Source organism: Bombyx mori, chromosome 3 (genome assembly GCF_030269925.1).
Source record: "Bombyx mori chromosome 3, ASM3026992v2".
Classification (NCBI taxonomy): Eukaryota; Metazoa; Arthropoda; class Insecta; order Lepidoptera; family Bombycidae; genus Bombyx; species Bombyx mori.
The window spans coordinates 5,934,538-5,958,663 of NC_085109.1; the positions used below are offsets into that span (position 1 = coordinate 5,934,538).

The 24,126-nt window shown below is 37.4% G+C and overlaps 1 protein-coding gene across 7 annotated transcripts in view; it reads left to right on the top strand.

The window, feature by feature from the left end:
• The window catches only part of LOC101738997 (dual 3',5'-cyclic-AMP and -GMP phosphodiesterase 11), a 267,871-nt gene that overhangs the window by 100,264 nt on the left and 143,481 nt on the right, over nt 1-24,126 (top strand). For 2 of the 7 annotated variants that reach the window (XM_012695151.4, XM_004931809.5), the window contains exon 2: nt 7,587-7,908. The exons of the other annotated variants lie outside the window; for them this stretch is intronic. In XM_012695151.4, the coding sequence (XP_012550605.1) occupies nt 7,773-7,908 (136 nt within the window). In that variant the 5' untranslated portion in view covers nt 7,587-7,772. The remainder of the gene's footprint in view (nt 1-7,586; nt 7,909-24,126) is intronic. 7 annotated transcript variants of the gene reach the window in all.

Genomic DNA, 24,126 nt, shown 5'->3' on the forward strand with positions numbered 1-24,126 from the left:
TGTGAGCGCACGTGTGGTCCGCGTGTGGACACAGTGGGTGAGGTACCAAACGCTTATCGTTTAAGGACGTCTAATGGCCCTTTATAATTTACAAACAATAGTTGCTTAGTCTTTTGTAATTTTTTATGGTCGACTCGTAACAGTTTCTGCGACGCAATATAATTTCACGAATATTTTTGCTATTGCGTTGAGGGAATAAATTGTATTTTAACTATGCGGGCGTTGGTTTTATCCTTACACGGTGTTGACGGGCCCCGCTGTCCTCCCTTGATCCTCAGGGGATTTAATACCGCAGGTAAATAGGGCCGTCACAGAAACAAATCCCTATACTAGGGAGAACAATTTATTTTCCCTGGACATTTTTTTTTTCGGAGAAACGGATTATCCTCGCTTGTCTGGTTACTATGTATTTTTCCGGTAAGCCGTTTTTCGGAAAGTGTCCATCAATATAACTGACAGGCAAATATCGATCGATCAATTCACGGTAATGATAAAATATTGCGTTCACACTTTGTATTCCTATTGTTTGAAATTCCAAATTTTATAATAATAAAATAATCGAGCATTCCAGATAAATGAATCAGTCTGTTTTAACAATTAGGACCAGGCACGATGTTACACGAAACCATTACTAATTCACACGTTGCTAAATTAAAATACACCATTAAACAAAGAAAATGTTTTATAGCGTTCGAAATATGAGAATACAAAAAAGTTATTAATTAAATTATGATTAAAACTATTAATATTAAATTAACTGGATTCTTGTTACTTTTTGGAACTGAAATATTGATATACAGGTCAACTACAAAGTTTATTTAAACTAGTTTAGTAACTACTTTAGAATACTTGTACAACAACTATAGTAAAGCATTGTTTGAAAATATAAAATCTAGCATAAATCCAAATGCCAAAGAGAACTCGGATTCATAAACTATTCTGCATTTTCGAGTCCGTAATCCCAAAACATATATCCGTGTTGAAGCTTGACGTAGCTTATGGTTTATGAATAATCGCTAGTCCGGCAAATAAATAGTGGGTATGCTTGGCAAGACAATTCCAAACAGCGATTAGGGCTTAAAATTTCTTTACTAGGCATTGGATGAGACGGAATTGAGCAGTCAGAAAAGGTCTGAGCGCATCCATATTTTCTGAAATTCATATCCAGATCATAGAGTATATGTAAATGTTAAATTGAAACACGTATTACACGTAAAGGAGAACAAACTAATTTGAGAAATTACTAAACTAATTGATGAGAACAATGATATCTAAATTCAATCGCATAGCCCGCAAAGTATCTGAACAACAGTAAAACCGAATAAAGGATTCAAGTACAACGTGTAAGTGGCGCTAAAAGAAATAAAATCGATGGGGGTCGAGGAAACATTGATAGATGATCGTTCTCTAACCTCGTACTTACCCATTTGTCATTCGGTTAGAGGAATAGTTGCTTACTTTGTTCATATGGCGATATATTATCTGGTTTTGCTGTTGTCTAGACTGTTCATTATTATTCTGTTGGTTTTGTTCTTTATAAACTAAAGTGGACGTCCAAAACATTAATTGATCGTATATCGAAATTAACAATTCAGGACTTGAAACGTTAATGTTGCCACTTACCTTCAACCATAGTATGCGCATCGGTTACCCCATCCATGAAACAGTAACTCATCATCGCTTCGTAGTAAAAATAAGTAGGTTATTGGTACCACGTGCGATCACACAAGATCACCAGAATACAACTGTTATTTATTTATTTATTTAGTACCGATTTAACTGGTTGTAACCCGCATACAGGGAATGGTCAGATACGAATTTTATAATTATTTTACTATTAGAAATCAATGATATAATAAAAATATTCCAAAAACAGACTTCCACTGTAACTCTCATCGAATCTTCGTTTAGTAGAATAATTGTAAATAGACATGCTTTAACAAAAACCGACTTCAAATAGAAAAATAAAAGATATTCCAAAACAAATGAACATGCACTAAAAACAATAATCATCGAAATCGGTTGGCGTGATATTGAGTTATTGAGTTATTCATCTATTTGTCGCTTACTACACGTACTTAATGCATATTTCAGACTTATATGGTTTTCTCATGGATACCATTATCAGAACTGGACTATTGAAATGGGACCACAAGGGAAGCGTAAGCTTTCTAATAAAAAAAGAATCATCGAAATCGATTTACCCGATCAAAAGTTATGAGGTAACAAACATAAAAAAAACAACATACAGTCGAATTGAGAACCTCCTCCTTTTTTAAGTCGGTTAAAAAGGGGTAAAGCTGGAATTATGACATCGTAAAGCCCTCGTGGAAACCGTACCATATTAGTTCTTCATACCAACGATTCTGCGAACCGGACGTAACTGTCCGCTTAACAGATTCGCCGTAAAGGTCCGTAGCCAAAGAATGAATATTCATTGGGCTTTGATCCTGAATTATGGAAAACTAAGATTAAACCTAGTATTCCAGTAAATCACTGTCTCCATGAATTAAGCTCTAAAGGATTATATATTTGTGGTCATTTTGATATGTTACAAAAACGAATATACTGAACCAATTATTTACGAAAATATTGGAGCTAGCGTAAGGGAATCTTTCAAAGAAATAGAAATCATAGTACTATAATATATATTGGGAATTGCGTTTTTTACAATACAGTTTTTTGTAGTGCTTGGGTAACGTAATTAATTGCTGATCGGCGAGGTCAGCGATCTCGTGCTGAGACTTGGACTTTGTTTTGGATTTAATTTCGCACACTATTGATTTTCTAATTATGAAATTGATATTGTTTTGAATTTACGTTGAGCTAAATGTACTTCTGGTAATTTCGCCGCTTTGTGTTAGTTGAATGATGGTTTCTTTTTTTGTTGCTTAGATGTGTGGACGAGTTCACAGTTCACCTGGTGTTAAGTGGTTACTGGAGCCCATAGACATTTACAACGTAAATGCGCCACCTACCTTGAGATATAAGTTCTAAGGTCTCAGTATAGTTACAACAGCTGCCCCACCCTCAAACCGAAACGCATTACTGCTGTGGTGGTACCCACCCGTGAGGACTCACAAGAGGTCCTACCACCAGTAATTACGCAGATTATAATTCGACAAATTGTGTACTTAAATATATTGATGAAATGCAGAGGTCTAGTTAAAGTTGCGGTATTAGTAAAATGAGTACTTTTTAATGAATATTTACTCATTTCCTCAGTGGTTACCACGGAAGCTGCATAAAATATTTTAGTACTTGTGTTTACCAAGCTCGGCCATCCATGTTCGGGTATTAAAGTTGATGACTAATTCAATACGATTACTCGGTTTCCATTTCTTGTGCTTAAGATATGCGTATGTTATGATAGTAATTTTCGATTAATACCTAGTATTGTACGAGTATACTATCATTTTTCAATGCTATTTAAGATGAATACATATATGTATAGTGGAAAGATTTATATAGTTTTGGTTTCTTAATTTAGGATATCAATCTAACCTTCATCAAGGTAATTTATAATCCAGTATCAGTTAAAAAAAAACTAAAATAAAAATGGTTTTAAATGGTTATTGTGAATCTTATACATTAATTCCTAAAATTTTTGGTTAGCCGAATTTAATTTTTTTAATTCTGTACTTTGCCATACAATTATTTGAATTTGAATAATATATAATATATTATCAAAATTTACATATTTTATAGAAGACAATGTTTGGAAAAAAATAATGTATAGTTGATCGTATTCGCTTGACTCAAAGTTTGGTACAGTTTTGGTTGACAGAAAGTTTTTGTCATAGTATCACAATGTTGCACGAATTTAAACAAAGGGGCTAATAGTCAGTAAGTAATAGCATTTAATTTGTGAAGTTAATTAAATTGTATTTTCCATCGGCCTTGTTTTAGCAGGAAAATGAAATTCAAGGTTTTATTATAAGTACATTATTTTAAAGGGTTTTCAATGAAGAATGGTTAAATACTCTGAGGAATTGCTTGGGATGATAACCTCATTTCGTTTAGTTCATAAAGTTATTTGCCGCCAGAGAAGAGCATTAATCTTAACAGCTGGATATGTTACGTATATCTGCAGTGTGTTTTAGGAGGTTTTTTTACCACGTGACATCCGTGTGATGAATGAACTCCCTTCACATTGTTTTCAAGTGTTATCGCATTTCCTTCTTCACACGAGTCTTCAAAAGTTCGCTGCAATACGCAATGTTTTAGTAGTGCAACTGGCATTATGGATGTCCATGTAAAGTGCTTAAAATAAAGACCAAATATTTCGTGATAAAAAATTAAGCAAAATGAAAAATTTGTTGATTGACACCTTTTAAATCCGTTCATTATATTGAATCTATCAATGTTGCTATGTCTATACTAATATTATAAAGCTGAAGAGTTTGTTTGTTTGAACGCGCTAATCTCAGGAACTACTGGACCGATTTGAAAAATTCTTTCAGTGTTAGATAACCCATTTATTGAGGAAGGCTATAGGCTATATAACATCACGGTAAGACCACGGCTTAAATAGCTCGTTAACATTCTATAATTCAAAAATGTTTTTACTTTCTACGTAAATGAAGTGGGGGGTAAAATTTAACGTTATGCCAAAGTAACTATTCCACGCGAACGGCGTCGCGGGCAAAAGCTAGTATATTTAATATAAACGAACCGATACCATACGATACTATCATAATGGAGCCGCCAAACAAACAGATCGTTCATAGTTACGCAGCAAACTTCTCTAGTAGTAGAGGTGGATCGTAATTGTAGAATGAAGCGCAATAAAACACATTTAGCTTTCATAATGTAAACGGAAGAGCGATAAGGGCGCCCTTGTTCGGACATGCCCACGTTTGTGTCGTTTAATGTATGGATGTGTAATGGATATTGTATGTTCGCGAGCACCTTGACCTTACACCGTCGGTCTGTGACCGCGGAGTATACTATCTAAGTACACTCGGTACATAAACTCGAATAGATTGATGGTCTTAATTCGATACTGATCTATGTCCTTTATAAACTACTAGCGACCCGCCCTCGCTTTGCTTCGGAAACTGTAATTTATTATTGATTTCTCCACTATTTAATGAATGTTATCATACATATAAACCTTCCTCTTCAATAACTTGTAGACTCATACTCCAGAGCCAGTAAATAAATACACAGATTGCAATAGTTCACTTGATACTGCTTTATTTGTAACTCCACTTGTACAATCTTTAGATATCTGCTCACTACTCAATACACTGATTTCTGTGTCGTTTTTTCAGACTACCGCCTTTTTTATTATGTCACGTCCCCACTACTGCCATTGATCCCACTAACGGTGTTGCTATTTGACAATCCGATAATTGCCTTAAGTTTAACATGATACATTTTATTATTTTTGTTTTAATTATTTTACAATAAACCTTACAAACTATCTATTAAAAAAACCGCATCAAAATCCGTTGCGTAGTTTGCATACATAGGGACATAGGGACAGAGAAAGCGACTTTGTTTTATACTATGTAGTGAAGAGCCGTAGGATCATAGTAATCTTTAATATGCATGGAATCATGTTGCTACGAGTCTTCAGATTGTTTTGGTGATTTAAATATGCTTTGTTTTATTTGGTGGCGTTTGACAATGCATTTCCTGTCGCCAAGATTGATGATGTTCATACAATGCGGCTTATCTAATACTTGTATGTATGTCTATGCTTGTGTTGATGATGTCAAAAGAATAACGCGTTGTGCACATAATTTTCCACTTGTCTGGAGAATGCATATGTTTATAAGATAATTAATTACGGAATTTGTACATCGACTAGTTTACATAAACATTAGTAATTTATTCCTCAATGTTATTGTGACTAGAGGTCCCGCAGTAGTCGAAATTCCACTATAATTAATTGGAATTGTAAGTTTGTACACTATTATGATTGTATTTTATACTTCTGTAATCACAAATTTCGCCAGGACTACACTATAAAAAATATTAATAAAGACAAACAATATTTAATCTATTCTCAATTTGACAACAGACGTCAAGAACAAAAGTTTGACAATAAATAGTATGCATGCGTGTGTGCGTTAAATACATGGTATGTAGTGTGTATAATGTATTCTTTATTGATTTAATGTATCTTTTATGCATTATTTTAAAAAAAAAAATAGCATTGTGCACTTCTTCTCTATATTCTCTATAAGTGTGGAAAATTTCATACTCCTCTGTCCGCGCAATTTTCGTAAAAAGGGATACAAAGTTTTTGCTTCACGTATTAATATATAGATAACTTCGACTAGTAAAAAAACATTTTCTTACGAAACACTCGAGGTATAACGATAAAATTAACTTCGTATGATATTTTGAAAAAATAAACCGGTCCTCAAAAACTCGAAATCTCTGTGTATTGGCATTTTATTGTGGAAAATTTTTCTTGTTCGTATTTCATTAGTATTATATTTTTCAAATTCAAATCCGGTAACTAGTGTATTAATTACCATATTAGGTTCTTTTTTATTTTTTTTAATATGTATATCAATTATTAATTTAAATTTTATAATTTATTGTGAGATGGAGTAAGTTTTTGAAATAACTAGTATTTTTGGTGAATGAAATAAGAACAATGCGCTGCGATGTAGGAAATTTCTTTTGATAAACACGGGTATTAATTAGCGTAATTTATTTATACGTATAATTCTAGAAGATAATTCTAGAACAGAGAACGAAACGAGATTTTAGTATGGTGACAGTATTTTTATTGGGGGAATGAGCTTACGGCGCTCCTAGTGTAAAGTGGTTACCCACCCGAGTCCATGGATAATACCGCCATTCATATTGAAACGTGAGATCAAAGTAGTAGTATCTAAAGTAGCAACACTATCTAAAACCTGTATACAGTTAAATACTGTTTTAACAGATAGCTAAGCAGAAACCGCGTTACGTGCCGACTTATGATCAACAGTCAAACAAATTATTAACCTGCATTTTTTTTAACTAGTCAATTTTCAGGGTGAACATATTTGGGAAAAGTTAAGTGCCCTTTTTTTACTTAATCTATACCAAGTATATAAATAATATTAAAAATATTATAGTATGTTACAAATATTGATTTGAAATTGAATAGGACGTACCGGTCTGTCGTACGTCCTATTAAATTATAGATCGAACGTTAATGTCACGTTAGACCGGTTGTGTAAACTCTGTGGCCTCGATTCAATCGAACTGGCGGTACTTGTTATGTTTTTATGGCGTATCAATTAAAACGATAAGACACAATCTAGTCCTGTCAATGTAAATGATCGCGCAGCATCGAATACTAACTTCCACTTTCATAACGTAATGCCGAAGTGGCCAGCGGGCTTACTACTCGTGTGTGTGTGTGTGTATGTTTTTTTTTTGTTTTAATTTGTTGCGACATCTAAACGGAAAGTACCGTACACAATGATGCGCTCAGTTCGAACTACTGACGTGTCTCCGCTCGCTCCACTTTGGCAGCGATCGTATCTAATTTCATTTTTATATTTGTTTTGTTATTGCCGCGAAGACGGGACGGGGATTTTTAAATTACAGTTTTTCTTTTTTTTTCTTTTCAGTTGGTTATGCGAGAGGTCAGCTCAATGTAGTGTTTGACTCAGAGTGTGATGGCTGCGGATGACGTAGTTTGTAGTGGTATTTTGTTACGGTGCTCGGTGTTAGTGAGTGGTCGGCAGTGAGTGTTTCGTGGCCAGTGCTGACGGTGATGTGACGGTCTATGCAAGCGCCACGTTGAATGACGCGGAATGTTCACAAAGCACGGCAAGGCCGCAGAGCGGTGCCAACACCCCCACTCGCACAGGTGCCGTAAGAGAAAGAAGCAGGCGCCCCACACGCCCTGGAAATACTTGATGAATTGTCCACTCGTTAGGAAATGTTTTGGTATAGTATTTTTTGTTTATTTTTTATTTTTTAACAACGTATTCCAACATCCGATAATTTTTTTTGGAACGAAGTTCCTTATGGCACGATGCGGAGGGGTACCCTAACCGGGAAAAAACGTCCGTAACGTAAGATTTCTATTAGTAATGCACACAGTGTACGACTTAACTTTTAATAACGTACAAAAAATAACATATATTTTTATCATTCATTGACCACGATCTCAGAGCTTTCGTTTGCGCAATACACTAACTCTTATGCAAACAACCGTGAATGAAGTGTACCACAATAAGTTTGCACGTTACCAAATGACCGTGGGTTGTTGCGAAACCTCCAGTTTCATTTTCTTTATACCTCGAATAGAACTTAAAATTAATATTTTTATAATAAGAAACTTCGTTCCTATCCGGTGTCCCACGACACCACACCTTTTTTTTTTACAATAACGACGTAGGTAGTTCGGATGTTATTAATATCGAAATCAACACAACATCTAATTAATACAATCTTATCTGTGTTTGTGTGTAAAATCATAGCAAACAGCTAGCACATCGATAAGATAACAAGAAATACTAGCTACTTGAAGAGAAAAAAACTAGAATTTACTAATAGAGTTGCTAAGTAAACGAATGAAATGTTCGTAGTTTCGCCTTGGTTCGTTGTTCAGAGCTTGCAAATAAACGGTTATCTAAAATACATAAGAAAATCAACTTAACATTGAAAATATAACCGAGACACATAATATATAAAAAACACATTTAAAACAACGTCTATCGTAACGAGACCTAAATCTTTGTAGCCTAGCTTACGAGTACAACAAACAAATGTTCACGATTGACTTCCACGGTGAAGGAATAACATCGTGTAATAAAAATCAAACCTGCAAAAATTATAATTTGCGTAATCACTGGTGGTAGGACCTATTGGGAGTCCGCACGGGTAGGTACCACCACTCCGCCTATTTCCGCCGTGAAGCAGTAATGCGTTTCGGTTCGAAGGGTGGGGGTAGCCGTTGTGACTATACTGAGACCTTAGAACTTATATCTCGAGGTGGGTGGTGCATTTACGTTGTAGATGTCTATGGGCTCCAGTAACCACTTAACACCAGGTGGGCTGTAAGCTCGTCCATCGATCAATGCAAAAAAAAAACTAATTAAAAAAAGTTTTCTAAAAAATTCTAATGATTCAAAATTTAGCAATAAATAAATTCAACTCAGTAATTTTATTCTTAAAATTTCAATTTTCATTTCTCGTTTTTTCACTTTAGACGGATACCAGGATCTGGTTTTAAACTCAAAAGCGTTTCCAAATTCATATTGAATACCATAAAAAAACAAGTTAGCAAAGTTTGTTTTGGCAAGTTGAATTTTTTTGACTTTACTATAATAGCGATTAATAAAATGATGGTTTGCCTTCACTTTGTAAATAAGTTGGTGAAATTTATATAACAGCAAATCTTAACTGAACTATTTCATCATTAAGCATTGTTTGGAACGCTTCCATCATTATCAGCCCACAGAGTATAATTATTACTAGTGGTTCCGCAGTAGTCGAAATTCGACTACCTAAATTAATTGAAATTATAAGTTTGAACATTATTATGGTTCTATTGTCAAAGACAATTTATTATACTTCTATAATCACAGATTTCGCCAAGACTACACTTTAGACAAATATTAACAAAGACAAACAATATTTAATCTATTCTCAATTTGACCATAGACTTTATGCAATAAGAAAAGTTTGACAATAAACAAATAGTATGCATGCGTGTGTGTGTCAAATACATGGTAGTGTGTGTATTGCTTTCTTTATTGATTTAATGTATATTTTATGCATTATTTAAAAAAAAAATTGCATTGTGCACTCCTTCTCTATATTCTCTATAAGTGTGGAAAATTTCATATTCCTCCGTCCGCGCAATTTTCGTAAAAAGGGGTACAAAGTTTTTGCTTCACATATAGATATAGATGGGTATGACATATTGTGAGACCTTGTGCATTAGTGTCACTCTCTTATCTATTTCTGCTGCGAAGTAATTGTGCATTAGGGCTGAAAGGATAGACGATAGTCCAATGTAATTGAGACTCCGATCTCATTTCTCCAGCTGGTTTCATTCACGTTTATCTGTTGTCTTCGGTAACAGCTGAACACCAGTAATACTGAAACTATTGTTCCACACGTGTGTCAAAGAAAATTATAGCACTTTAAATATTAAACGAATGTATAATTTTTGTTTGACTAAAAAGAAAGGATAATTACAATAAAAACTGTGTATTTTTGTGAACTTTAGAGAGCAGACAACAAAGGCAGTCAGACGCATACATCGTTACGAAAAATTTGCATAATTCTTTCGTATTACACGGGTCATGTACCGTGCGGGATCTTCATATATTCGACGCAAAAGGGCTATTAGTGATTTTCATTTTAGGTTTGTAGATAGGTACTTAATATAAACACAACTAAATCCAAATTTTTAAGGCATTGTCTGTAAAAATAGCTAATATATCAAATCTACTAAATCTACAGTGGTTTTTACGGATGTCCGTTATAACTACGGAACCATGCACCCGATTGACTTGAAACTTGGATCCATGTAGAAAATACATGTACTTAATGGATAGGCTAATATTTATATGAGTGTTGGACTCTCTAATAATGATGACGATAATAATGTTAATTTTAAATGTCCAGTGAAGCGGGCGAGTACGGCTAGTATATTTATAAATCTATAGATCAAAACGACGAAAGCGTAATTTCTTAAAAAATTTTCGATAATTTAATTTGGTCACCGAATTTCATTTTTACAATTTCTTTTTTATATCTAACAATCGAAAATTTAGAAAGACTTACCATACAATTGATTTCTTTATCGTGGAAACTTGATTTAGTTCCTAAATAAATCGGCAGTCATTTGGCAGATTGTAAAATTTAATTGAAAGTCTGAATTTATTACTCCGTCTGGATGGCGAGAAGTTTTCATGGAGTTTCTAATATATATATTTTAGTAATAAAATTTTAAACTGTATGAATTGGGTGAATATTACCATGATTTGTTCAGAGAAAATAAAAAGTAATTGTCCGCTGAGGGTAATGTGCATTAAACTACAGCCACCGATTCACGTTTTTCTTTTTAACAACTTGGTTACCAGACGTACGTTATGTACAGAATGAAATAAATTTATTTGAGATTTTTTCAATCTTTCTTCTAATTTTATTTTTCCTTTAATGCTTAATTCTAACTATTAACATGAGTAAAAATAATATCATTTCGGTTCAGATATTTCTCTATTGGTCTCGAATTTTTTATCCCATACAACTTGCGTTTCTAACCTACCTGTTTGGGCTTGGTTCTTTTGTATTTATATTTTTGAGCGCAATCGATATGATACTTGGTAGTAGGTAATTTTGTTAGGAACTCACCGGAAGTCTGTGTCTTTGTAGTTATAATATTTGTAGCACTATCTTCATGGAGTGGCCACTCCTGTCTTCTTTCTTTGTATCTTGATGAAAAGCTTTCAGTTTTTTAAGTACTTAATTAGCTGCACTCAATATTCACTACCTTTTCGCGATCGCACATTTTTGATGCGCACGATTCAAACTCGAATTTAAAAGTGTCATTGATATAGGAGGGGAAAGGGGCGGGACTATATCGATGCGCTCTCAGTTACGTTCAAAAATATTAATGCTAATTATCTATTGCAGATAGCGTAAACACTACCCTTATTGATGTGCATATGTCTGAACGGATTTAAATATTTCTAATTCACGTAAACAGTTACTGTTATTCTGTTTGGACTGAATTACAACTTTACAATCGAATGTCACGAAGCTCAAGCGAATGTTTTTGTAATTGCCTTTGAGTTGAACTGTGCTAATGGAATGGATACATAGTCATTTAAATTGTAATTTGGTACAGTCGCGACAAAATAATCCTTGCAATCATCATTTCTTTATAATCAAACACTTATTTTTATCGTTTTGAAAACATTTAAGATGTATATCATAGAAATAATATTACTAGTTTAATAGTGCCTGGTAATAGAGTACTTGTTTAGTGGCTTTGGATTTTATTAATAAGGTTGAAACAATAACTGTTTGTTACCTCAGGAAAGGACCTTGTATTGTAAAACATAATTCTGGTTCATACAATGATGACTGATGACTTAACGCACCAAGATAATTTATGTCAGTGGATCAATGACTTTAACTAGGCGTTTGTAATTGATTTTGTGGGTGTCTAATAAATTCGTGTACCGTAATATCCTCTGTTATTAAACTTAGAAAGACTTTTTGATTCTTGTCCAATTTGGGTCTATAGTATTGAGTATTAAAAGGTGTTGTGCACCCACAGACACATCCCACTGAGTTTTTTGCCGGATCTTCTCAGTGGGTCGCGTTTCCGATACGGTGGTAGATTCTGCGAAGCTCTGCTCTTGCTAGGGTTAGTGCTAGCAACGACGTCAGGTTTGAGCCCCGTGAGCTCCAATAGTAGTTAAGGTTACGCTGTAAGTGTCTCTCAAGACTATTAGATTAGGTAGCAAAAAAAAGATGTTGTGCATTTATTCACTTATCTTTTGTCTGTCTATCTATCTATGTAATGGATTTATTAACGACATTTTCACGAATTTCAAGACGTCTTACTTTAATATTTGCACTCTTATCAAGGACCAATGACGAAATTATCGTTTTCAGTTGGGCTTCTTGCATGGAAATAGAATTCAGCTTGCTATTTAAGTTTATTTCTTAAACTACGTATTTCTATGGAAATGTTGAAATAGCTTCAACTAAAATCTCTATTTATTCCTTTTTTTATTTATTTCTTAATGACTATATATTTTTTTTTATTGCTTAGATAGTTGGATGAGCTCATGGCCCACCTCGTATTAAATGGTTTCCAGAGCCCATAGACATCAACAACCTAAATATTACAAACCACCTTGAGACACGACTTCACAATTTTACAGTACAAGATTACAAATTAGGCTACCTTTAGGCTCACTCTTCAAACTGAAACGTATTTTTGGTTCGAGGCAGAACAGTTGGGATAGTGATAACTACTCGTGTGGGCTCACAATACGCCCGACCACCAGTAGTGGCAGTAGTAGACAAATCAGTATATACTTTGCGGGTTTCATATTTATTCCACTACGTTTCTCCTTCATCGTGGAGGTCTTCATGAACATTTGTTAAGAATGTGTTTTCTTTGAAAATTTGATCTTATACGATTTCAAAGTTTTACACTATAAAGCTAGTGTCACACACACTGTAAACACTACATTTACACACGTGTTACACTTTAAAGCTAGTATCTTCAAACTTTAAGCTTAAAAGTGTCTCTCTCCGGTTTTAAAAGGGAGGGAATACACATTGTCTGGTTTTTAGTTTTCATCAAGCTCAATGCAAACAAAACAGTTTATTTTCTATTCAGTCAACGGACTCACTACAGCTATCTGGTACAGACAAAAACTAAGGTAAAATCCGGTCTCCCTAGCTGTGACTCATGACTTGTACTGCCAAGTTCCGCATTGGTATGCGAAAACATTAACGCAACCACGATTTTCCTTTGATTTATTTAACTGTGAAAAGAATTTTGTTTCTTCTTCGACAAAGGGAGTTTGATTAAAAACGATTAAGTTATTTTTACCATTTAGAAACCTACAAACAATGACAGGAAAAAATATTGTACATTGAATGTAATTCTTCGAATGATTTCTTGTAGGTGATAAGATAAGTTTTCTACTATTTAGGTTCCTGGTAATGCTAACACTAAAGTCCTTCGTTTGAGTGAATTCCAATGATCAAATTGTGTATTATATATAGGAAAAATACGTAGAAATGTCTACCTATACTTAACCAAATTATACAAACTAGAGGTCCCGCAGTAGTCGAAATTCGACTATAATTAATTGGAATTGTAAGTTTGTACACTATTGTGATTGTATTTTATACTTCTATAATCACAAATTTCGCCAAGACTACACTATAAAAAATATTAACAAAGGCAAACAATATTTAATGTATTCTCAATTTGACAACCGACGTCAAGAACAAAAGTTTGACAATAAATAGTATGCATGCATGTGTGCGTCAAATGCATGGTATGTAGTGTGTGTAATGTTTTCTTTATTGATTTGATGTATTTTATACGCATTATTTTAAAAAAATATTAGAATTGTGCACTTCTACTCTATATTCTCTATAACTGTGGAAAATTTCATACTCGTCCGTCAGCGCAATTTTCGTAAAAAGGGATACAAGGGTTTTTGCTTCACGTATTAATATATACAAATTAGATACCGAATAGGGTTGCCTCTATGCGAGTCGGGATGCTTACTTGTTGCGTAGTGAGTTCTGCAGTGACGTATATCGTTCAAATTAGTTCGTCCATCACGTTACATTACGTACAGCCCTGATCATGTTCTGCGTGTCTGCCATTATCTATAGGTAGCACCAAAACAGGATTTAAAATATTATATCCTGTACAGCAACGTGCATAAATGCTAAATTATTATGTCTTCAATTATTACTCAGCAAATTAATGTTTGTCTCCGCGTTGATTTTTTGGTTTGTTTACAATAGCCATCATTAATGGAGTTGCTAGCTCACCACTTCAATATACAAAATACAAATAATCCATACTTGCAAATACCTAATTTGCAAGTATTATAACGAAAAATTGACATTAGTCAGATTTGATAGATTTAAATTTAAATAATTCAAATTGGATCGAAAATAAAAAAAATCTTCAACTGTACCGGGCCCAATTCTTAATCCAGACCTGTGGGAAAGGTATTTGGTATTCGACTGTCAGTTTTTTTTTTTTTTTTTTATTGCTTAGATGAGTGGACGAGCTCACAGCCCACCTGGTGTTAAGTGGTTACTGGAGCCCATAGACATCTACAACGTAAATGCGCCACCCACCTTGAGATATAAGTTCTAAGGTCTCAATTATAGTTACAACGGCTGTCCCACCCTTCAAACCGAAACGCATTACTGCTTCACGGCAGAAATAGGCAGGGTGGTGGTACCTACCCGTGCGGACTCACAAGAGGTCCTACCACCAGTATGAGTATTAGTCAGTTCTTTAAAGAAGCTACAAAAGAATTCATTTTAAAAAGTACTGAAAATAAAGTTATATCTATCTATACACCACTTTAAATCTTAAAACAGTTCCAAGGTTTTTTTTTTTTTTTATTGCCCTTGTAGGCAGACGAGCATACGGCCCACCTGATGGTGAGCGGTTACCGTCGCCCATGGACTTCAGCAATGCCAGGGGCAGAGCCAAGCCGCTGCCTACCGCAAATACATTACCTAATTAGTAAAGAAATTAACAAAATGCTCCAATAAAGTTTCATCGGACAATAACATTGCAGCAACCCCGAGCAAACTTAATACAACGCTAGTAATGAAACCCAACTGAGAGACCTCATTTAGTGACATTTTATTGTTCTACCTGTTGTTTGCCTACATCTAGAAATCCCGTCTTGAATGGATTTAATTCAATTTACCTAGATACTTTGAGACACGTTTGCGAGATCTCAGAGATTTGTTGAGAAATAGTGGTAACGTTACGCCTTTAGAAATAGTTATGTGTTATAAAAGACCAACAGAATAAAAGCAGAAAAAGTATATAATGAGTAACACTAACAATTACACTTAATCTCACCTATAAAATTCAAATATTTGCGCGTCAGCTCATTTCATACGTAAAGCCATATCAATTTATTACTAAAACATCCTTGCTTTTAACCGAAAATAAATCTCGCTTTTAAAGGGATTTTAATGTTTGATCTAGCAAAATTTATTACTGACGCTGCCAATAGTGTTCTTCTACAATTTGCAATGTTATTTTCTCGCCTCAGACGTATTTGTTCATAGCAAATTACAAAAGTCTTTGCTTTTTTACTGGTGGTAGGACCTCATGTGAGTTTTTACTGGTGGTAGGACCTCTTGTGAGTCCGCGCGGGTAGGTACCACCACCCTGCCTATTTCTGCCGTGAAGCAGTAATGCGTTTCGGTTTGAAGGGTGGGGCAGCCGTTGTAACTATACTGAGACCTTTAGAACTTGTATCTCGGGGTGGGTGGCGTATTTGCGTTATAGTGGATGTCTATGGGCTCCAGTAGCCACTTGGCGCCGGGTGGGCTGTGAGCTCGTCCACCCATATAAGCAATAAATAAAAAAAAATTGTGGTCAAAGCATGGTAGAAACTCCATTTAAAACAATGCTTTGGCGAAAACCGTTTTCAAAACCCACAACATCCTTGTAATCAAGTAGTTCTTGTTCCATAATTCTATTTCTAACACATTATAATCTGTACAGAATTGTTATGTACACAACACATGTACAACAAAGACGTTAAAAATTTTTTGGGTACTTTATGTAAATTTTGTGTGAAAACCTTTTTTTGTCTTCAAAAAGCCCGCATAAGCTCCTTATCCCGTAATATTTGTTCATAAAATGAGTATGTATCTGACCGTTGGCAGGCAAACAAGGTTGAAAATTGGTTTCCCCTGACTCTATCAGATTAGGTGTATTATTTACGTAAAATTGAGGTTCGATTTGAACATTTTCTGAGGCCTTATAGCCTATATGGAAATAAACAAAAACGAAATAAAATATGAAAAATGATCGAAAATTGCGTACTACGTTTTTATAAATGGTACTGTTAAATGTACTATTAAGTGGTACCGTCTTCGACTTTGACTCGGCACCAGGGTACAATCAGTATCACTAACATTTAAACAAACAAAGTTATCAAATAAGACCCTATTTAATACAAATTATACTTGTTTTGTTTCACAAAATTCATTTAGACTTTTTATTAATACGCTAGATATAATAATTGCTAGATCAGATATTGAAATCTCTTTAAAAGCCAAAGTGAAAAAAAAGTGTAGGTTTCCAATCTATATATATAAAAATGAATTGCTGTTCGTTAGTCTCGCTAAAACTCGAGAACGGCTGAACCGATTTGGCTAATTTTGGTCTTGAATTATTTGTGGAAGTCCAGAGAAGGTTTAAAAGGTAGATAAATATGAAAATGCTTGGAATTATTAACATAACTATTTTAACATACATAACATAACAAAAATAACAATTTTGTTTTTCCTTTGATGTGTCCCCCGTCGGTCTTTTATTTATCGATTGAGGCACTACGAAGTCTGCCGGGTCAGCCAGTTTAATATATAATATAATACTAATAATATACACATGTTTTTTTTTTAAAATACATCTTAATACAAGTTAGATCAAATTGATTTTATTGATTTATTTAACCCATTGTTGAAGAAAACGTAAATAATCGCTTACCGCTTGCCGTTAAGCATACGATGCCTAAAATGATAAAAACAGTAAGATGAAATAATTCGTAGTCATAATGTTGACGAGGCTGAATCGACGTTTTGCTTTGTATAATTTGTATTCATAACAGCTTATGTTTGTCCTTCATCAAAATATTAAGTAATTTAACTTCCTTATCCGGGCTTGTTCGTTACAAATCGGAATGTCAGTTCCGTAAGCTACATAAATCTTCAATTATAAATAAAAATAGCTCACGGAAAAAAAATGTTAAATTAAACTTATATTTATGTTCTGGATTATAAAAAAAAATTGATAGATAGTTAGTTAAAGATTTTTAAGCAGGACGGTAAACGTGTTCTTGGCCTACAAACTATTGGGTGGTTATTGCATCCATTTTTTTTATTCCTTAGGTGGGTGGACGAGCTCACGGCCTATCTGGTGTTAAGTGGTTACTCGAGCCCATAGACGTCTATAACGTAAATGCACCACTCACCTTGAGGTATGAGTTCTAAAGGTCTCAGTATAGTTACAACGGCTGCCCGACCCATCAAAACGAAACGCATTGCTTGACGGCAGAAATAGGCAGTGCGGTGGTACCTACCCGTGCGAACTCACAGAGGTCCCTACCACCAGTTTATTCATATGCGTAAATGAGATAATAAGTGCACAACTACGTTATGAGTTTTAAAATTATATTGCTGTTTTCCCTCAAACCTTACCGAAGAAAGCACAAACGCGACTGCAGATACGATCCCAGTTTAGATTAAAAAAAAAAGTTTTATTTATATTTTAGAGACTCTTAGTGCTTAACGATTCCTATAACTGAATCAGCACACGGCCGAATCCCTAGCATTCACGATAAAACGAGGTACAAAAATTACCCAAAGAAGTATGTTTCAGTTACGAAGACGCCAACTGTTAAATCTCGATATAAGAGGCATACAATTCGTACACATTTTAACATTTTCAAAGTGAAAATTCTAGGGTAAAATTCAACTTAGTCTTTGGTCTGGTTTGGTCTTAGATGGGTATCTAAGCAATAAAAAAAATTCTCAGTTTATCCTTAGTACAACCAACCTTCGATGGGTCAAGGGCGATAGGTTTCAAGAAATCTATGTTCTTCATACAATTAGCGATAGTCATAGCGGAGCGTGACCGGCTTCCATCAGTCTAAAATAAAGAATAATATGCAAAACGTGTTCCTCGAGCGGACGGTGCACGATTTTTCCTGGACGAATACATTAAGTTCGCTTAATATTCTATCCTGGGCTTACAGATTGCGTTACCGCGTCGCCTCTCACTGCATATTGCAACACCCGAGGGTGAAATACTATTTCGCTCTAAGTCGCCTATACATAAAACGCCTTAACTTTGAAGCGGCAACACTGTAATAAAAGTTCCGGCGTTACTATCTAGAAAATGCTAGCTGTTTTACTATGGCTGGCTAAGAATCGTTAAACATTTCGCCTTTTCGCATTAAAAGTGTAAAATTCCCAAAAATATTCGAAATTGAGTTAATATGTGTAAACGTTTGGTATCACCAGTATTTTTCTCATAAATGCTGTCAAAAGAGCGTAGTTTAGTTTTTTTTTAGTTTACCTATGTTTTGACTACTATTAACAAAAGGAATACATAATTTTATCTTACTTTAAAAGACAGGTAATGTAAATGGTAAAAAATAAAAATAAAATATGTTGCAAATATGATTATTAAAAATATAACATGTTAAACCTTTAAAACACTCCTGTAAAATTAGTAAGTTTTGAGGTTATACAGTTTTAATGCGAGAAGACGATTTTTTGTTTTAAGCAGTTATTTTCTTGCTTATTCTTTGAAGTATTCTGTACAAAGTAAACTGTAAATAAATGCTTGGTTTTAATTTGTAAAGTCTACAGTCATATTGGATATTTCGAATTTATTTCGATTCATTGCAAACATTGCATTTAAAGTTTGATTTTTGAATCGGTAAGATTCATGTTCCGGCGTCAGCTACTTTATGTGGAAATTGTATACGCATGCTCAAGTCTTTGGCGGTTGCAACTTGAGACGACAGTTGGCTAAGTTCTTTGCCTAGTAAACAGACCGAGACTTGTGTTTAGTAACATTATTATTCTACCTAGTATGTTTCTCGTTTATGACACTAGGTTTTTTGAGTTTTATGAACATTAAGTAAATAGTAATAATTTAGAATTTTTGTTTTAAGTTTCAACATTATTTAAAATTTAAATAACGCATATTAAAATAATTACAATGATAATAAATGAAATACGTATCATCCATTCGAAAAAAAAAAAAAACAACTCATGATTCTAAATATTGATATGATTATCCGTCGATTTAAAAGATAATCACATCGTAATGTTTCGGATTATTTTTAAAATAAAGATTTAAAAAATTAAATAAATTACTCGTATAAGCAGTCCAAGTAGCGGGAATAACATTGCACGTGGACATGTCGCGACCTCTGCTCTGTGAATTGAGAGTAATTTGATGATTCGATCAATCAATCAATTTATAGAACGCATATTGTGCCGCAGAGATGTTGCATCGTTTGAACATTAAGCGATGTTGTTGGGACATTCTTTTTAATACGCTTTTATTAGCTTCATACGTATGTTAGTAGTATGTAACGGAGTCTTTGAACATGTTTTTGACCCCCTTCCAAACGTCGGATTAACTCGAAATTTGGCATACTTATTAAGGACCGATGACAATTCAAATATTTTAAACAGTTTGACTTACTAGCATAATCAGGATTAGCGATTTTTTGTTTTCCTGAGACCCGGAGTGTCTGCGTCAAGACCAAGAAGGGAAACTACCAGGCGCGTCGATCACCAATTTCTCGGACAAGTTACCGACTGATTCAGATGATATTTTTGAAAAATTGAAAAAAAACGAATTCAACTAAAATATGAAAAATATATAATAGTTTATAAAAACCAAAAAAATACACTTTTATTGAAAATCCAACAAAAAAATAGAAAAAAAAAATTCAATAAAAATAGTTGGTATCAATAGTTATACACATTTTGATAATATCCTCATTCCGATAGAGGCACCCGTCACGTGCGGACGTGCTCATCGTCCACTCGATCGCCCGGTCTTTGTTCGCCCGGCTTTTGTTAGCCCGGCCATTGTTCGCGCGGCCTGTGTTTGTGGTACATCTGCCGACTAAGTGCTCTTTCTGGAAGTTTTTATTTGTTTTGTTTCCTTTTGTTGTTTCTGTGTTCGTGGTACATCTGCCGACAAAGTGGTTTCCTGCAAGTATTTATTTGTTTTGTTTCTTTTCGTAATTTCTGTTTTGTTGTGCTTTTTCTTTGTCCTGTAGTAATCGCGCCGCATTGCCACCTGTGTTCAATAGAACCGCTCAGGTCCGAGAAGTTGGGGCCTCGCCGCAAGGCGAGTGTTTTCAAGACCCGGGGCCGCCCCACCTGGGTACTCAGCGATCGATCATGGACGCTGTATTCGCGGAATTCCTCCGACTTCGCCACCCACAGCTCGCCTCGGAGTTTTTGGCCTTCAAGGCCAATCACACTGCGAGCCCTCTCGAGGACTCCGCCGCGCTCGCTGCTCCTGCGTCGCCTGTACCTGCGTGCAGAGCTTCTGCATTGAGCACCGCAGCCTCTGTCGTGCCTGCCGCTCCCGTGTCGCCTATACTGGCGAGAAAAGCTGCTGCGTCGTCCGCCGTGACCATCGTTTCAGCTGAGCGATCATCCGCGGCCTCCGTCGCGCCCTCTAAAACACCTACACTTGCTCGTAGGTCGCCTGCACCCGCCTCCTCGTGCTCCGACTCTGACTCGGACATGGAGGTCGACCTCGCCCCCGCCTCATCGACGGATGGATTCACCCTGGTACAGAAGGGTAAGAAGCGTGCCGCGGAGTCTCGAGCTCCCGCGGCCGCTAAAATTAGCAAAGCCGTGAACGCGTCGCGCCCCCGCCCTCAGACTCCCGTTGCGCCCCCAGCCCGTGCCACTCCGTCGCCGCGTCCGGTGGCACAAAATAAAACCCAGACCCCTCCCCCGGTTATCCTTCAGGAGAAGGCAGCTTGGGATCGAGTTTGCCTGGCCCTTAAGGCCAAAAATATAAATTTCACGAATGCCCGTAACCTCGCGAACGGCATTCAAATTAAGGTTCAAACACCCGACGACCATAGGGCCCTCTCTTCTTACCTCCGTAAGGAGCGTATAAGTTTCCATACGTATACGCTCCAGGAGGAGCGCGAACTCCGCGTTGTAATACGCGGAATCCCTAAAGAGTTAGATGTAGAGCTCGTAAAAGCCGACCTGTTAGAACAAGGCCTACCAGTGAATTCTGTGCACCGTATGCACACCGGTCGCGGTAGGGAGCCATATAATATGGTTCTAGTCGCTCTCCAGCCTACCCCCGAGGGTAAGAAAATCTTTAACACACAGACCGTCTGTAGGCTCTCTGGTATCGCTGTCGAAGCCCCCCATAAAAAAGGCACTCCTAGCCAGTGCCATAACTGTCAATTGTACGGGCACTCTTCCCGTAACTGTCACGCGCGCCCTCGATGTGTTAAGTGTTTGGGCGATCACGCCACGGCCCTCTGCGCTCGCGACCAAAAAACCGCGACGGAACCGCCTAGCTGCGTCCTGTGTCGAACACAGGGTCACCCCGCGAATTACCGTGGTTGCCCCCGAGCCCCTAAAATAAATCGCCGCGTCGCCCGCCAAAACCGCCTCCGAGCTTCCGGCCCAGACATCAAAGCCTCGGCACCCTCTGCGTCGCAGGCTAAGCCAGCGTTCGTTCCGGCGGCGGTGCCCAGTGTCTCGGCCTGGGCAAAACCGCTGCCGTACACGAACACGGCTACAACTCCCTCCTCCGCGATTCGTCCCGCCCCCGCGACTCGTCCCTCTCCCGCGACTTGCCCTCCGACCGCGTCCGACAATCTCGCTTTAGCGATCGACTTCTTTCAGTCGATCAACTTTGAGCGCGTTAACGCTTTGGGCGACGCCATTCGCGCTGCCTCCACTGCACAACACTTTATCGCCGTTGTGCAGGAATACGCCGACGTATACGCGTCATTAAATACGTACGTCCTCCCCTCACTCCGCCGGTAATCAATGGCGTATATAAGTAGAATAAAGCCCCTATCCGTAACGATAGGATTTTTTAACGCTTACGGTCTCGCAAATCAACGTGATCAGGTTTCTGACTTTTTGCGTGACCACCAAATTGATATCTTTTTAGTGCAGGAGACCCTACTTAAGCCCGCGCGCCGTGACCCTAAAATCGCGAACTATAACATGGTCAGGAACGACAGGCTCTCTGCCCGTGGTGGTGGTACCGTCATTTACTATAGAAGAGCCCTGCATTGCGTCCCGCTCGATCCTCCCGCGCTCGCTAATATCGAAGCATCAGTGTGCCGAATCTCACTGACGGGACACGCGCCGATCGTTATCGCGTCCGTTTATCTTCCACCGGATAAGATCGTTCTAAGCAGTGATATCGAGGCGCTGCTCGGTATGGGGAGCTCTGTCATTCTGGCGGGCGACCTAAATTGTAAACACATCAGGTGGAACTCACACACCACAACCCCGAATGGCAGGCGGCTTGACGCGTTAGTCGATGATCTCGCCTTCGATATCGTCGCTCCGCTAACCCCGACTCACTACCCGCTAAATATCGCGCATCGCCCGGATATACTCGACATAGCGTTATTAAAAAACGTAACTCTGCGCTTACACTCGATCGAAGTAGTTTCAGAGTTAGATTCAGACCACCGTCCCGTCGTTATGAAGCTCGGTCGCGCTCCCGATTCCGTTCCCGTCACGAGGACTGTGGTGGATTGGCACACGCTGGGCATCAGCCTGGCTGAATCTGATCCACCATCGCTCCCGTTTAACCCGGACTCTATCCCGTCTCCTCAGGATACCGCTGAAGCCATAGACATCTTAACGTCACATATCACCTCGACATTAGATAGGTCATCGAAACAAGTTGTAGCGGAGGACTTCCTTTACCGCTTCGGGTTGCCCGACGATATTAGGGTGCTCCTTAGAGCTAAGAACGCCTCGATACGCGCCTACGACAGGTATCCTACCGCGGAAAATCGTATTCGAATGCGTGCCTTACAACGCGACGTAAAGTCTCGCATCGCCGAAGTCCGAGATGCCAGATGGTCTGATTTCTTAGAAGGACTCGCGCCCTCCCAAAGGTCTTACTACCGCTTAGCTCGTACTCTCAAATCGGATACGGTAGTAACTATGCCCCCCCTCGTAGGCCCCTCAGGCCGACTCGCGGCGTTCGATGATGACGAAAAAGCAGAGCTGCTGGCCGATACATTGCAAACCCAGTGCACGCCCAGCACTCAATCCGTGGACCCTGTTCATGTAGAATTAGTAGACAGTGAGGTAGAACGCAGAGTCTCCTTGCCACCCTCGGATGCGTTACCACCCGTCACCCCGATGGAAGTTAAAGACTTGATCAAAGACCTACGTCCTCGCAAGGCTCCCGGTTCCGACGGTATATCCAACCGCGTTATTAAACTTCTACCCGTCCAACTCATCGTGATGTTGGCATCTATTTTCAATGCCGCTATGGCGAACTGTATCTTTCCCGCGGTGTGGAAAGAAGCGGACGTTATCGGCATACATAAACCCGGTAAACCAAAAAATGATCCGACGAGCTACCGCCCGATTAGCCTCCTCATGTCTCTAGGCAAACTGTATGAGCGTCTGCTCTACAAACGCCTCAGAGACTTCGTCTCATCCAAGGGCATTCTTATCGATGAACAATTCGGATTCCGTATAAATCACTCATGCGTTCAACAGGTGCACCGCCTCACGGAGCACATTCTTGTGGGGCTTAATCGACCAAAACCGTTATACACGGGAGCTCTCTTCTTCGACGTCGCAAAAGCGTTCGACAAAGTCTGGCACAATGGTTTGATT